This window comes from Dasypus novemcinctus, chromosome 7, assembly GCF_030445035.2.
Source record: "Dasypus novemcinctus isolate mDasNov1 chromosome 7, mDasNov1.1.hap2, whole genome shotgun sequence".
Classification (NCBI taxonomy): domain Eukaryota; kingdom Metazoa; phylum Chordata; class Mammalia; order Cingulata; family Dasypodidae; genus Dasypus; species Dasypus novemcinctus.
In genome coordinates this window covers 86,777,465-86,792,112 of record NC_080679.1, presented here as the reverse complement: position 1 = coordinate 86,792,112, position 14,648 = coordinate 86,777,465, and the positions used below count along the sequence as shown (strand labels likewise).

The window sequence follows — 14,648 nt, the reverse complement described above, 5'->3', positions numbered from 1 at the left end:
AGTACCAAATACACAGTAGGTACCAAAATGTCTCATTACAGGAAGTTATGACAATATTTTAAAAGAATGTATTTTTATTTTGGGAGATCTCTGTCTGATAAGCTAAATGTTTTGGTCTACTTTCTCTTAAGAAATGATAACATACAGTGATGTTTATTTTGCCTATAGTTAATGCACTTTCAAATAGTTTTCTTCCTGTGTTTGTCCTTGTGATTTTGTTTACACTCATTTCTAAAGCAAAATACATTTTTATAAGAAAATTATTTCTTTGAAAGTAAAAACCCAACTGAAGTTCATTTTTCTCACAGTCCAATTTAAGAAGTCAAAACTAGTGATTTTGTTTTGGTTTTAATTAATAAATAGACATTTTATTTTGGTAGATGATCATATTAGCATTAATTCATATCATAGAAACATGTATAATTCACCAATAGAGCTTTAATACATAATGGATAAAAATTAGTTCTTAATTTAGTGTAATGCTGGAAAATTAACATAATCTGTTGCAAAAAGGAAAACCTCCAAAGAGTTTAAATAGCTCATTAAGTATAAAAAAGAAGTATTCTGGGTTATTCAAATATAAACTCTTCTAAAATAGTTTTAAATATTCCAATTATTTTCCTGAGAACAGTATGAGAGCATCTTAAGAATTTTCTCTCTGCCCCTTTTAGCTCATATGTTTTACTTGCCCCTTCTCTCAATTATACCTTTACATTCATTTGCTTTTAGCAGGTTTCCTGGTCAGATTTACTATAGTTACTTGTAGTATTTTCTCCTATTGCATTTATTTTTATTGTTCTTACCTTTGAATAGATTCATATATTTTTGTCCAAATCTGTTGATAAGTAATATACAATGAAAATAATGCTTAGCCAGCATTCTTCATAGTAAGGTGTATACATCTCTTATTAAATGCATAAGACAGTCTGTGGGGGTGCAGAAGTTTGAATATTTTAATTTGCTTCTATTTTTTGTAATATTTAAAAATTTCAACTTTTTTGCATTTTAAAAACATCAGTATTCAAACTAATACATGTATAGACTTTAAAACTAAGTCAGAACACATATAATGGGAGTGCATGCTTTAAAACTTTTTAATGGTAGAAGTGCATAATCAAAAAATTTGGATTAGACTACAAAGGACCAAGGAAATAAGGAGAAGGCTGTGGTAAGATCACAGTATGTGAAGAAACAGAATAATGGTGATAGTACATAGATGAATAAAATTTTCCTTTTTCTTCTCTTTCTGGGTAACCTGTTGATCCTCAAATTTTCTTTGGCTGTAAAATGCCCTTGCAAGTAGTTTATTCAGTGTGAAATATGTTCCTTTAGGATTTGATAGATACCAAAGACTACTAATAATCTTTGCTTTGATATTCTTTAAAGAACTATAGAGTTACAGAAGTGAATTACTGAACCATTAAAGCCTATGAAATATCCTAGACATTATTTCAAAACAAAATGCCTGAGATTATAATTATTCTTTTTTCCTAATTTTGACTTTATTACAAAGCTAGAATTGTGATATTTATCACTTAACAGTGTTAATAATGAAGACTTTCATCAGTTTCATGTGAATGCATTTTGTTTCTAAAGTATATTTTTATCAAATTTTTTCAAAGTTAATTTCTTTCATGACTTTATAAAGAAACTGCAATGTTATCAATCTCTTTTTTTTAGGTTATAGATTAAGTCCTCAAACATTAACTGCCATTGTAAAACGTTATAGCAAGAATGGCAGAATCTTCTTTGATGATTATGTTGCTTGCTGTGTGAAGCTTCGAGCACTGACAGGTATTGACCTTTTCAAATTGGGAACAATATTATGTCACTGTTTTTCTTGAATAGCATCTTTTGTTTTCTTCTCCAAGTTTATATTAGGATTTTTTTCCTTTATTCTTTCTTAAATATAAAAAAGTTTTAAGGCTTTAAAATTTAAGAATAAAAATAGTGAAAAATTGTTACCACTTAGTTTTTGGAAAGTTTTCTTCATGTCTTATTTGCCTGAGATAGAAAATCACTGAAGATATGAATATGAAAATATTCAGTTTTCATTAACTGGATATAAAAGGTATTTAAAACTATAGATTTTAAATTATAGTAAAAAATATTTTTTGTTTAAAGATTTCTTTAGGAGACGAGACCACTTGATGCAAGGGTTTGTGAATTTCATATATGATGATGTGAGTATTCTGTTTAACACTTTAGATATTTATTCTCTGTTCTAGATATGTTCAGTTATCAAAAATACTGCAAGATCCATAGTATCTATGCAAGGATCTACATCTATATTTTCATAGACCATATTCTTTTCCTGTATTTTTCAGTTGAACATAAAAAATAAAATATCTCTACAAACACCAGTTGGACTTGATGATAAATATACAAATACTTTTAAATTTTATGACAGTAAAGTTTGTGGCAGTTCATCTTATAAGTCATTTTTTATGAGTTATATATAAATTATTTTTATAAAGATTATTTGTTGTGGTCTTGCTTCTAAGAGAAATAGGAAGTTTAATCTATGACATTATAAAGCTATTCATTTCTTATTTCAAATCTGGTTGCTGTTAATCTGATTCCAGTTCTTAAAAAAATCAGTTATAGGAAAGTTATATTTCACGTTTGTTTTAATGTTTCAAGCTTTTTATTTTTACCGTTTTGTTTTTGTTATATTTATTGATGTTTCCGTCAATAGTATTGATGGAAATTATACAGACTACATTGCCCTATTAGTATATACTGGTTTGAATTACAAACCTTGACAACTTCTTACTGCTTCTACTCTTATGAAAAAGCTGCTATGGCATATAATCAAACAAAACCATTTAAAACCTATCTTATTGTTGCCAGCGATAATTTTGCTCATGTATTAGTTTTTGCAGGGCACGATGTCAATTTGAATATCTAGAATCTGAAAGCCAAAGAAAAGCTATGAATTCTGCTTGGAAGAAATGAACTGATCTACTCTGAATTAAAGCTTTGGGGATTTTTCATGTTCCTATCTATTAAATCTTTTCCATTTCTCTCTGTGTTCTTATTTTAGTACACAGTTTAGAGCAATAAAAAAGATGTTTTTACATTTGGTATATGATTACTTTTGGAAAAATATCATATACCAAATACTTGCATAATGTCATAAAATACTGCTCTTTGATTAATTGGTATAAATACTTCTTAGCCCTAATTTTTAGCAATGCAAACCTAGGGGAATGTACATATAAGATAGATTGAATAAGAATGCAAGTGATGAAAGCCTAGATAAAACTAATTTATTCTTATCTGAAACTTATAACTTATACTTTCAAGTCCTGTTTATAGTTGGTGTTTTGAGGCTAGAAAGGGATTTTGTGCCATAAATTTGTACTAGGGTTTGATCTTTAATCATGTAATCAGAACAGGGAGGCATGGATCTTTACCTGGAGAAGAAAATTGTAGCTCCTAAAAATTTACCCTAAGTAGTCCTAGGTGGACCATAAATTAATCTATAGTAAAATAAGACTACAAGAGGCATTGCTTTTCCTTTTTTAGTTTTTGTATTGTACATTGTCCTTCAATATGTTTTGCTGTCTTCTGTAAAAAAAAAGTTCTTAATAAACACAGATAATCTTTTTCTAAATCTAAATTTTCTGGAAAGTAATTGTATCTTTAATAAAGTGTTAATATTTAAATTTGTTCTATTAAACTAAATTGTTTATTTGTAATGCCAACTCTTTACAAAGTTAGAAAATCAAATCTACCACTTTGCTTAAATGGTAAAGAATAAGGAGTCTTACTTATTTGACAGCATTAGCTGGTGGTTTTGGCATTAGTAAATCAAATATTTTGAGTACATTTATGTAAATTGAGGTACTAAGCATGGTATGCATCACAGCAACATTTCTGATTGGTTTTACTAAGGAAATTGCAAAGCAGAATCACCAGGTACTTGGCAGTTAAGATAACCGGTGTATGCTGTCTTAATTCTTGGCAAACAGCATAGCTCTTCCTTAATGAAGTTTTAATAAACCGCACATTTTCTTATATTTTAACTGAATATTTTCCAGCCTAAAGGTGAATACAAGTTGGTATAACTTCAAGGTGGCTGATGATTGAATTAATACATAGTTGGTTTTTAAAAATAATACTCTATATTTCTTAAAGGATAAAGGCTGCTTGGTAGTATCTTGAAAAAAAACCTTTTATATAACACTTGGGGAATTTTAAATATACTTTCACTTTTATAAGTCCTGGAAAGAAAGTAAGGTATAGCAATTTGACAGTGATAATTTTATATGATTAGCTTTAAAATATACTTGGTCAGTTTTTAAAGAATATGTCAGTAAATAAACCATATAATTTTCTTCTCTTGGCTCTTAATTTTTCCCCATAGCTATGTATTTACTAATATGAGAATACATTAGCTTGAGCCATAAAATATACAGAATTCTGGTTGGAAGTGTTGTAGGGAAAGCAAATGTAACCACACTATCTATCGTTCATGTTGAATAAGTGTAATAATGTGATTCATCAAACTGGAATCCAAACATGTAGTGTTCTCCATTCAGTGATGGTGATCTTCCTTCCTAGGAGGCACATAGTTGAGGGAAAACTTTCAAAACGACATATGATTTTATTTATATTCATTTCTGCCAAATTTGTGTTAGAACTTTTGTATTAGAACTCTTTTATGCAAGGCTCTGACTCATCCTTTTCCGAAGAATCATCCTGGTAACTTTGGTCATAATAGGTCTCTGAAGGAGTTTCTGTGACCAAATAAGTTTGGGAAACTGCTCACCTTCCTCTTGGATCTTGATAATGTATATTAGCATATGAAAGCCTAAGATAAATCAAACCAGGTTTAACTTTAATTGACCCAGTTTTTTCCCACCCATACTTTTTTGACCACTAACTCCTTTCATAGCAGAACTAATATTCTATGCTGACTCAACTTAATTGCCAGGTAAATACTAACTTTTTTGCACTTTACATTAAATAGATAATCTTATTAAAACAAAAGCAAAAAATATTAGGCACAGAGAATGATTTTACCAGTATTTTGAAAATGAAATGCAATTCACTTTCTTGATGCTTTTAAAATAATACATGCAAACAGACATGTTACTAAAGTGAAGGTTCTGTAGTTTTATGATGAATACGACTGGAAAATGAATGTATGTATGGTAGTTTGTATTGGTTAACTCACTCCTCAGTTTTCTTATGATATGAATTATGGAATAATGTACACTCTTAATGTATAAGTGCTTTTATTTATACAGTAAACAAATTTCCATGTCATTTTGAGAATTTTTAAATAAACATTCAAATAGCTTGCTGTAAAGTTTTATATTATACAAAATTTGTTACATGTATGAGAGGCTTCAGTTCAAATAGCAGTGCAGTTATTCACCTGTCTGAAAAACTGCCAGATGATTAAATGTCAGATATTGCACTTGTATTTTGAGTGGCAGTTTACACATTTTAAATTACATCAAGAGGAAAGCAATACAATGGGCAATTGTAATTTAGTCCTTTTTAACTGTAATTTCAAGGACTATACTCTTTTTGTCTTTTTAAGTATGATTTCAGAAAAAGAAAGTAGCAGAAAAGATGTAGTCAAGTTATATGTTTATTTTCAGAAAAGGCATTCATGTTGGAAGAATTTATTAATGTATTTTAAAATCTCTGCAATTAAAAAAATAAAAAATCAGTTTGTGTTTAAGTAAAATATAAAAATGAAATTCACTTACAGGAAGTAATGTGTATCGTATTACTAAATTGGACAGACAAATACTATTTGTCAGAAATATGCTTTTCTTTTATCTTTGACTTGTAAATGTTTACTTTCTTTAACAGTTTTCCAAGAAATTAATAGGAAAATATTTGTTAAAATCTGGTAAATTAAATCTAGTAAAATCCAAGACTTTTTTGAGGTTATCATATTTTTCTTTGCTCTTAAACTTTAAGATGCAACCAGGGGTGCTTTATTACTTTGACACTTGTATTAAAAGATCACTTTTTTTTTTTGTCTTAATTCAATCATTTGCCTAGTGAGTTGAGCACTTTCAAACAAATATACAACGATGAGGTATATATCATCTAAGAATATGTCTAGAGTATATAAATAATATCAGATTATACAAAGGGAAAAAATCTTTAGAACTTCTCTGCTAGTAGAGTCCTGGATGCAGACAGGATTTTAAATGAATTCTGTTTAGATGATTTGTAGTCTAAAATGAGATCATAACATCACTTATGTCCATACATTAAATTAAATTTTTCCTGTAATTTAGAATACTGAGCACAAAACTACTTCCCAGCAAAACACTGGAAAACTATGAAACATTTCTGTTGGGCTCACCTTCAGCTCATTACTTGAATGCCGGGGAATCTGTGCTTTTAATAATTTTCTGCCATGTCTTTTTTCTACTTGACTTTAAAAATACATTTTAATAGTATATAAAGAAAAGAGCCTTATATTACATAACATTCTTTTTATTCAATAGCTCGGTAATACACAGTCTTTTGTGTTATTTGCAAGCATTCAAAACTCAGGTGTGCTTCTGTTTATCTGTAGTTAAGTAGACATTGGCAGCATGTCTATATCACTATGTTGTGCCATACAGTTAGAGAATGAGTTAGGGTCTTTGCCTATGTGCTGCTTATGTTCTCAGATGTGCCCCTTCTGCATCATCTGGGTTTGTGACAATTTGGAAAGCTTATAGGAAGTTAAAAGAATTGACCAAGGTCATCATTTAATAGCTATATTTAGAGACAACTTGTACCAGGAATGATCAATTCCTTCTTCTGCTACATTGTGGGGCATCCCAACTTTTTCCTTTAAGCATAAAAATATAAATATGTACTTTACAGAGACATGCATATAGTCATTTGCATTTCTGTTGATCACATTTTTATCTTGCTATATTACTGAAATTTCAAAGGATAACCTGCACAGTGCAAAAGTATGCATGCTCCAGAAACATAGTAATTAAAGATCCATTTTTGTGTGTGTGAAAATTATAGGCCATATAAACATGATCTTAGGTTACTGAACTTTTGGATGCATATTCAATTTATCATAGATCCTGAACTGCAGTACCCCCAAATTTATTTTCTGGCAAAGAGACTTAAGTTTTGAGCCATTCTCATATTTAGACTCTTGTTTTGTAATCAGCTTCACTTGTAGGTATTGATAAAATGCTTTCTGCTAATCTGTATTTGGTTTAATTTTTCATTTATCCTACAGAGAAAAGCTCTCTCGGTTTTTAAGTATTTTGTTCCTTAAAAATGAAGGGTGGGTAATCTAAATCACTACGCAGACTAAACAATTCTTAGCTTTGAACATGTCACATTACAACCAAGTTTTCTTTAAAGATAATTTGATTTTTTTCCCCCTTAAGGAATAGGTAAATGATTCTACAGAAGGGGTTAATGTATGAAACTAAGTCAAATGGAAATCATTTAATATATCTGGATATTTTCATTCTTGGTAGAAGAAAAATAATAATCAAGCATACTTTATAAAAAAGGTTGTTGCATACATAAGTTAGAGCCTGTTTAGATGCCAGAAATTTTAAGTAACCAAACAGTAAATGTTTTGGTAAATTACTACGGTATTCTCGATGGACAAAAATAAGAAAGTTGAATGTTTTTATGCTTCTTTAATTTTAGATTTAATGCTTTTAACCAGTCAGTCTGGCTTACTACTGTCCTGATGGAACACAGGAAGACTATAGCACTGTTAAAATGATGTGATTATTGTGAAATATATCAGCACCACCATGCCTATGTCTACTACTGTACCTAGTAAAATGTTGGAAATAGTTGACTTCTTTAATAAAAGTGTCTTAACTAGCTAGTGATATTTACTTTCTTTGCCCCCAAAATAATTTTTTATAAATTCTTGAATTTTCATGTATAAATAGATCAGAAATTATATATTTCATTCTTAAATTATGTGTATATACAATATATTTTCAATACAAGTTGTACACTTCTTTTAGCTACCAAAATTTGCAAACATTTTTACATGAAATTTACATTTTTCTTATTTACAGTTTCTTATAGGTTGCGAAACTAGTTGAGCAAGTAGATATACTGTCAATAACATGTACCAATCTTTGAAGAAAATATCTGCTAAAAAATATTTCTGCACAGAATATTTCAATAGCATTATGATTTCATGCTACATAATGTGAAGAAAGACTAGAAAGTGATATGTATTTTGGTAGATTGTTCTGTTATATTTAAAGCATTCCAATACTTACTACTTAACCAACATGAGTGAACTTGTTATTTATACCAGGTGATTGACACTTTCAATCGATTATATGCATTTATTTTTAAACGTATTATTCTTTAACTGGCAAACATTCTGATAATATATTTTTTCCATCAAAATTATAAAATGACAATTTCAGCTAAAAAGATAGTCTTTCATTCTATTAAAATCCATAGATACCTGTGACATAAAAGCTAGGGGTCCCTCAATAATTTTCTCATTTAATATTTGGAAGAAGGGTGCCATATTATCTCAATGATATTATAGTATAGCATTTTGAACAGGCTATGTGGAGGAGTTAATTATAAGATTATTGATGCTTGAATTTTACTCCTAAACAAAATAAGGATGAAGGAAATAGTATGGGACTTTCTTATATAGTCAAACACTTAAGTGACATATATCACAACAAAAAAGTACAGTTAAAATGCTAACAGGACTGCTTTAATTTTAAATATACCAACAATAAAATAATGTGGAATTAAAATGCTATAATGTGAGTACCATGACCTTTTCATATGAAGATATACACACATTGGAGGGTAAAAGAACATAGGTTAAACATAAGAGTGCTTTAAAACCACAGGTATACCAAATTATGTCATGTCTCTCAGACTACAAATTAAGTAATGGAAATCACAGATATTATGACTACAGTTTAGAAATTCATTTAATTTTGGACAGTTTTTCTGGAATAACCATATTAATATTGCTACCTTTCATAATGAAAAAATATTTTGAGAGCTTTTCTGTAATAATCCTTACTATTTTCATTTAAAAGTTTGATTGTAATTAGAACAATGAAATTGCTCAATTGATTGTATAGTTCCAAACTCTTAACATTGCATTTTTAAAATGTTTTATTCCTTTGTTCATAGTAATAACATGTCAGTTTTAACCTGCTCTCTCAGCTTCCGTTTAATGGTTCATGTAAACAAGTCCTGCGATAATTTCTTTTCATGTTGTTAATTATTAACAATTCATACCTCTACATGAATTTCGTGCGTTGCATTTTCTTAAAGCAAAGTGTATTTGCATCACAAGACCATGAGATAAATTATTCTAAGCTTGGGCGCTGGTCAGTCACCATGCCTAAGACTTTATAAAGCACTTAATATTAAGATGCTTTTAGATTTTAAAATATTAACATCACTTCATTGTAAGTCTAATAGCTTTGAATGAGAACACTTGGGGAATGAAGGGGCAAGGGTGGAGCTACTGTATACCTAGAAAACAATTGCAATGCAAAGGGATAGTTTTATGGATGTTGGACATACCCAACACTTGGCAAATATCGGAGTGCTAGAGCTGAGGATGCTTCCCTCTGCCAGTGTTCTACTCTGAGCAAACGGATCTTTGAAAGATGTGTGAGAATCACTTGTAGATTTTTATCATTGAATATAAACGGGATCAGTCCTAGGTAGAGGAAAGAGCAATGGAGTAATATTTTTTTGGAAGACTAAGTAGGGCAGAAATACCACTGTAATGCCATAATCAAAATCATCACATGATGATTTTTACGATTTTGTGGTATTTATGGTTTACAGAACACATCTGCATATATATTTCAGAGGATCCCCAGCATAGCCCTTCAAGGTATGTAAGATGTTATCTCCATCTTTTAGTTTTGGATCCTGGGGCTCACCGAAGGTTTTTTCCACCACTCCACTCTAGAATTTAGATACTCCTAAGATCTGTATAATGTGTCTGTGCAATCACGGAATAGGACCAAGTGCCTGAACAGAACCATGAAACTGTAAAATTACTTTGTAAATAATAGGAGATGTGTAAATAATAGGAGATATTTTGAAAATGTGTTTTCAAATATCCATTTGGGTACTACATTTTGGATCTAGAGAGGGGCTTCCACAGAGTCAGCCTTTACAGAGTACATTCTTGTAGCATTGAATTCTACAGATCAGCTTTGCATAGCTGGTGCTTAAAATGGATTCAGTGTAGATACCTTTGTAAAACTGAGATTCATATTCTCACTATGATTATTATTATAAATAGTATCATTTTAAAGCTATAAACCTAATAGTGCAAAATATGTTTAAGATGTATAAACAATAGGTACACTTGAGCAATTATGAATCAAAAACATTAGTCTTGGTAACAGCTGTTTAATTGGAGATAGCACATTGTACAAAAGCTAAATTGTGGAAAAGTATTTTTTTTCCTGATTATTTTTATATGCCATGTTCCTGGATGAGCAACAAAGACTCTAGCATTTTTTAAGCACCTACTATGTGCCAGGCACTTTACTATATGTTATTTCATTTTCTCGGCTTCTCTGAGGCAAGTACTAATCTCATTTTTACAGCTGCAGGGAGTTTAATTAACTTGCTCAGGGTAATGGCTATTAATGAAAAAAAAACTCATGTTGGGACCCAAGCTGGTCTGAATATAGAACATATTCTCTATTTGCTATTGTCAGATTTTTTTGTGTGCCTCAGGATAATGAGGAAGCCTAGTTTAAGAGGTGATTGCTGGCCCCCACCCCCAGAATTTCTGATTCAGTGATTCTGGAGTGGGACCCAAAATTTGTATCTCTGACAAGTTCCCAGGCGGTACTGGTGCTATAGTTGGGAGACCAAAACAGCTGTCTTTTAAGACATAAGTGTCTCTTTGCACTCATATGATCCACATATCCATTTTATTGCAAAAATATCATTAGAAACCGAGTAACATGTTAATTTCTAATTTATAAAAAATCTGAATTGTAATAAATCAATCTACTTTTGGTTTTAACCATGGTTAAGCAATTTGAAGACTGCTATATTCTAACTCAGTGCTGCAATTCATCTTTAAGAATTGTAGATATTTTTTTAAACCATGAAAAGTATCAAGGGGATACTATTAATAATTATTATTTTAGATATGGTGGTGAGGTGATCACTTTTATTCTTAGATAATGTATCATGGGATTTTAAAATGACATTTGGATAAAGACATTGTCCTTTTAAGCATTTTAGAACCACTGGTAGAGATCAACCCCTAAAATAGGACCTTGTAAGCAACTATTACACACACATATTTACCTTGAGTCCAGATGCCACTATGTGTTCACTTAATTTATATCCTGACCAAAAGAACTGGAAAGTTCAGCACTCATGACCAGCCCATTATAACACACTTAAGAAACTATGTTTTATTTCTCAATCTGCCCCTGCCTTCTCATGTTTGCTGAATAAATGACTACTAATTTAAAGAAACCTGCAAGAACAATGATTTGGCATTTTTGATTCCTGGTTTTCATATCAAAGTATAGGACCCTGCATTGGATGAAATGATATTTCATTTTTCTACCCAGCAATTAATGACAGCAGGAAAATATCTAAACAAAACTTGGATTTTAAATGGTATTTGATTTTAGGCCAAGGGATCAGGTACATTATTAGATGGACAGCAAAAGGTGTTGTTAGTGCTTCTAATTACCTAGACGGAAAGGATTACTGTGCTGCTACTAAGACTTGGGACCTGGCCCTCGGCAGCAGGATCCCAATATATTTGTGCTACATCCTGTGGGGAAAGTGATAAGATGGGGAAGGTATTAGATCTTTGACCTGGGCAAGAGGATGAAGTTTGAACATTAAGATATTTACTTAGGCCATCTATAAATTAATCTAATCGTGGAGTCTTCTGATGTTTTCTGCTTGACTAACCACATCTTTACATTATGCAGTCTCTTTTAAACTAATACCTTGTAGGAAGGCACCTTTCTAATCCTGCCCAACTACATCAAGATATTACTTTTTGTCAAGAAATTAAAAAAGAACATGGTCTGTGTTGCTAGATTTAAACCAGCTGAATTCTTGCACATCCCATCTTTCCATTCCTTCATGTTCAGTTTTTATAAAGAAGTATAAATAGAGGTGAATTTTGTGCATGTCATACCAAATGTTACAGCTGAAGCATTCACTGATCAATCAGATCTAAATTCTTCACCTGCCAAATATTCTCTCTCTACAAATGAACAGTCTCTGGTGTATTCATTCTGACTCTCCTTGGAGCTGAGGCAGGCAATCCTTATGAAATTTGTTGCAGCTGCAAAAATGTGCCCCAAAATGGAAATAAAATCCCTAAATAGTCCTCTGAATCAGTCAGGCATTAATGTGACTCTCTCCCCTGCTAGTTTCTAGCATGGTGCTAGAATGTTGAATAAAGAAATGAAAGCATCAGTTCCTAAGTTTTTATCGGCATATCACAAAATGATTTATGTATGCGCTTACTATTATACTTTTATTGAGTTGACTGGTCATTTTGCTATATAAATTTGATGACTTGTGTTTTGTTTTTTTTCAAAAACTAAACAGGGATAAGAACATGTCCACACCTACACACTGCCTTCCACACAGACCGATGGGGCCATTTAAAAATAGGGGGTGTGTATAGGGAGCAACTTAAGGTCACTTTAATCACACTTTAAATAGTGCAATAATTTTTGTAAATTTAAATAAATTGCTTATATTTAAGCTAACTAATAGACTGGTGTCAAAGGTAAGTCAATAATATTTCTACCCTGGAGAGATAGAAATGTACCCATTTAATAACATGCACAGGTGTAATGTTTCTTTTAAATATATGTGAAAGTAAAAATTAATAAAGGACTAAGAAACTTTCAACAAATTTTAAAATTTTGTTTAGAAGGAAGGGCTGTAATGGATCAGTTCATAATAATTTTAAAATTAAACTTAATGAATTGAAAGATAAAGTCTCTCAGCTGGAACTTGACTAATCGGAATCTTAAATTACCTGATAGCTTTTCTGTACCCTGCTTCTATGAGAGAGAGGCATATGCCAAAAACAAACAAACAAAAAAAGACAAACCTTACAGTTGAAGATAGATATTAAAATATATTCTGGAGTCAATATACATTCACTCCAATCCATATATAATAGATTTTTACTTAAATATTCAATTAGCAAAATTGTTTTCATAACCAAACAAAACAAATTCTACTGCTGGTGTATGCACTTCCTTTTTAGACAGGTAAATGCACATTATTTTTCCACAGCTGGGATTAGAAAGCTATAGAACGACATATGCTTAATGGAAGCATTTAAGCACATCCACTACATTTAAACATTTCCACTAAAATTGCACATTCTTTGCAATGAAAAATATGTCAGAAAAGAGCTTTGGATATCAGTTTGTGTCAGATAACATTTTAGCAGTTCTTAAAGGGGACCTTCCCCCCGCCCCCTCCCCCAAATTAGAGAAACTTATTTCTAAGTATTTAAAGAAATGTGCCAGTGGAAAATATTTTAGGTGGTTTATGAATGCATTTAGTGACAGAATTTTAAATAGAAATGCCTTTTTGTCCTCATTAATGCTGGCCTATATTCATTCGGAGATGGTTTCCTATACTGACAGAGATTTATAACTCAAATTTTTAATGTTTTTTTTTTTTACTGTGTATTGGAATGAATGTAATTAGCTCTAAACATCTCAAAACAGAAGAATCTCAGTTCTCAAAAGTGGGCCTTTCCTCCAGTTGAGCTTCCACAAGTGGAGGATCATCTGAGTTGCCCATAGACAGACTTATCTCTTGGTTTCTTATTTGCTTGGAAGGCATTTTCATAACAAAGTACTGGTTTAGTAAAAGCAGTAAATAGGAGTCTCCATGCAAGAGAAACTGGAGTTTCCTAACATGCACATGTTAAAAAATAAAAAGTAAGGTGCCGTGAGATGCTGGCAGTTTTAACATTTGGAACAAAAAGTTCTTATGTATATTTACATCCTAACTGCTCAGTTTTACCTTACAAGCTTCAATTTAGGAAAATATACAGTACTTTTGCATATAATGGTACCTTGTGAGCCCCTGAGTCAAGTAGAGAGGATTTAAATACAAAAAGGAAAACAGCCATTAAAAGCACTTACATTTTATGTGGAGTAAATAGTACAAAATGATTATTTCCCTGGAAGACCAGGATCAGAAACATGCCTATGAAGACCCAAGATTCCTATAGTGCTTAGGGATGAATCAGGCAAAGAAGGATGCCTAATTGGGTGAAGGTAAGTTTTTCTTTGCCGAGAGTGAAGCTCTAAAGAGAGATCACTGTCTTGTTTTAAAAGTGAAGTCAAGTTGTCTTCCGAAGCTGTGTTCAGATGCACCCCACTTGAGAGGGATTCTTTGGATTTGAGTTTAGTTTTTTCAAGGTCTAGAAATTCAGGACACTGATAGAAAGAAACAAAAATATATTTTTAAGATTCACTTTGACAGTCATCTAAAATTACGCATGAGCTCTAAATGTGTTTTCTTTCACCATTATTCTAAATTTAATTTGCTGTGTGAACCAACGTTTTTCTCCCAAAGATGAGTCAAGAAATCGGAAGTAGGGTATCAACTTAGATAATCCTAAACAGCAATCTTCTCAGAAC

General features: G+C 31.2%; 2 protein-coding genes across 12 annotated transcripts in view; one reads left to right on the top strand and one right to left on the bottom strand.

The window, feature by feature from the left end:
• The window catches only part of GCA (grancalcin), a 51,600-nt gene that overhangs the window by 23,441 nt on the left and 13,511 nt on the right, over positions 1-14,648 (top strand). For 2 of the 5 annotated variants that reach the window (XM_058300748.2, XM_012527507.4), the window contains exons 6-7: positions 1,681-1,794; positions 2,125-2,183. In XM_058300748.2, the coding sequence (XP_058156731.1) occupies positions 1,681-1,794; positions 2,125-2,183 (173 nt within the window). Of the gene's footprint in view, positions 1-1,680; positions 1,795-2,124; positions 2,184-2,876; positions 7,837-14,648 lie in introns of those variants that run through there. The other 3 variants (XM_004464400.3, XM_058300749.2, XM_071216362.1) reach the window with 3 other exon arrangements.
• Positions 5,230-14,648, bottom strand: part of KCNH7 (potassium voltage-gated channel subfamily H member 7) — a 489,931-nt gene continuing 480,512 nt past the window's right edge. For all 7 annotated transcript variants that reach the window (XM_058300742.1, XM_058300741.2, XM_004464399.3 and 4 more), the window contains one exon: positions 5,230-14,444. In XM_058300742.1, the coding sequence (XP_058156725.1) occupies positions 14,178-14,444 (267 nt within the window). In that variant the 3' untranslated portion in view covers positions 5,230-14,177. The remainder of the gene's footprint in view (positions 14,445-14,648) is intronic.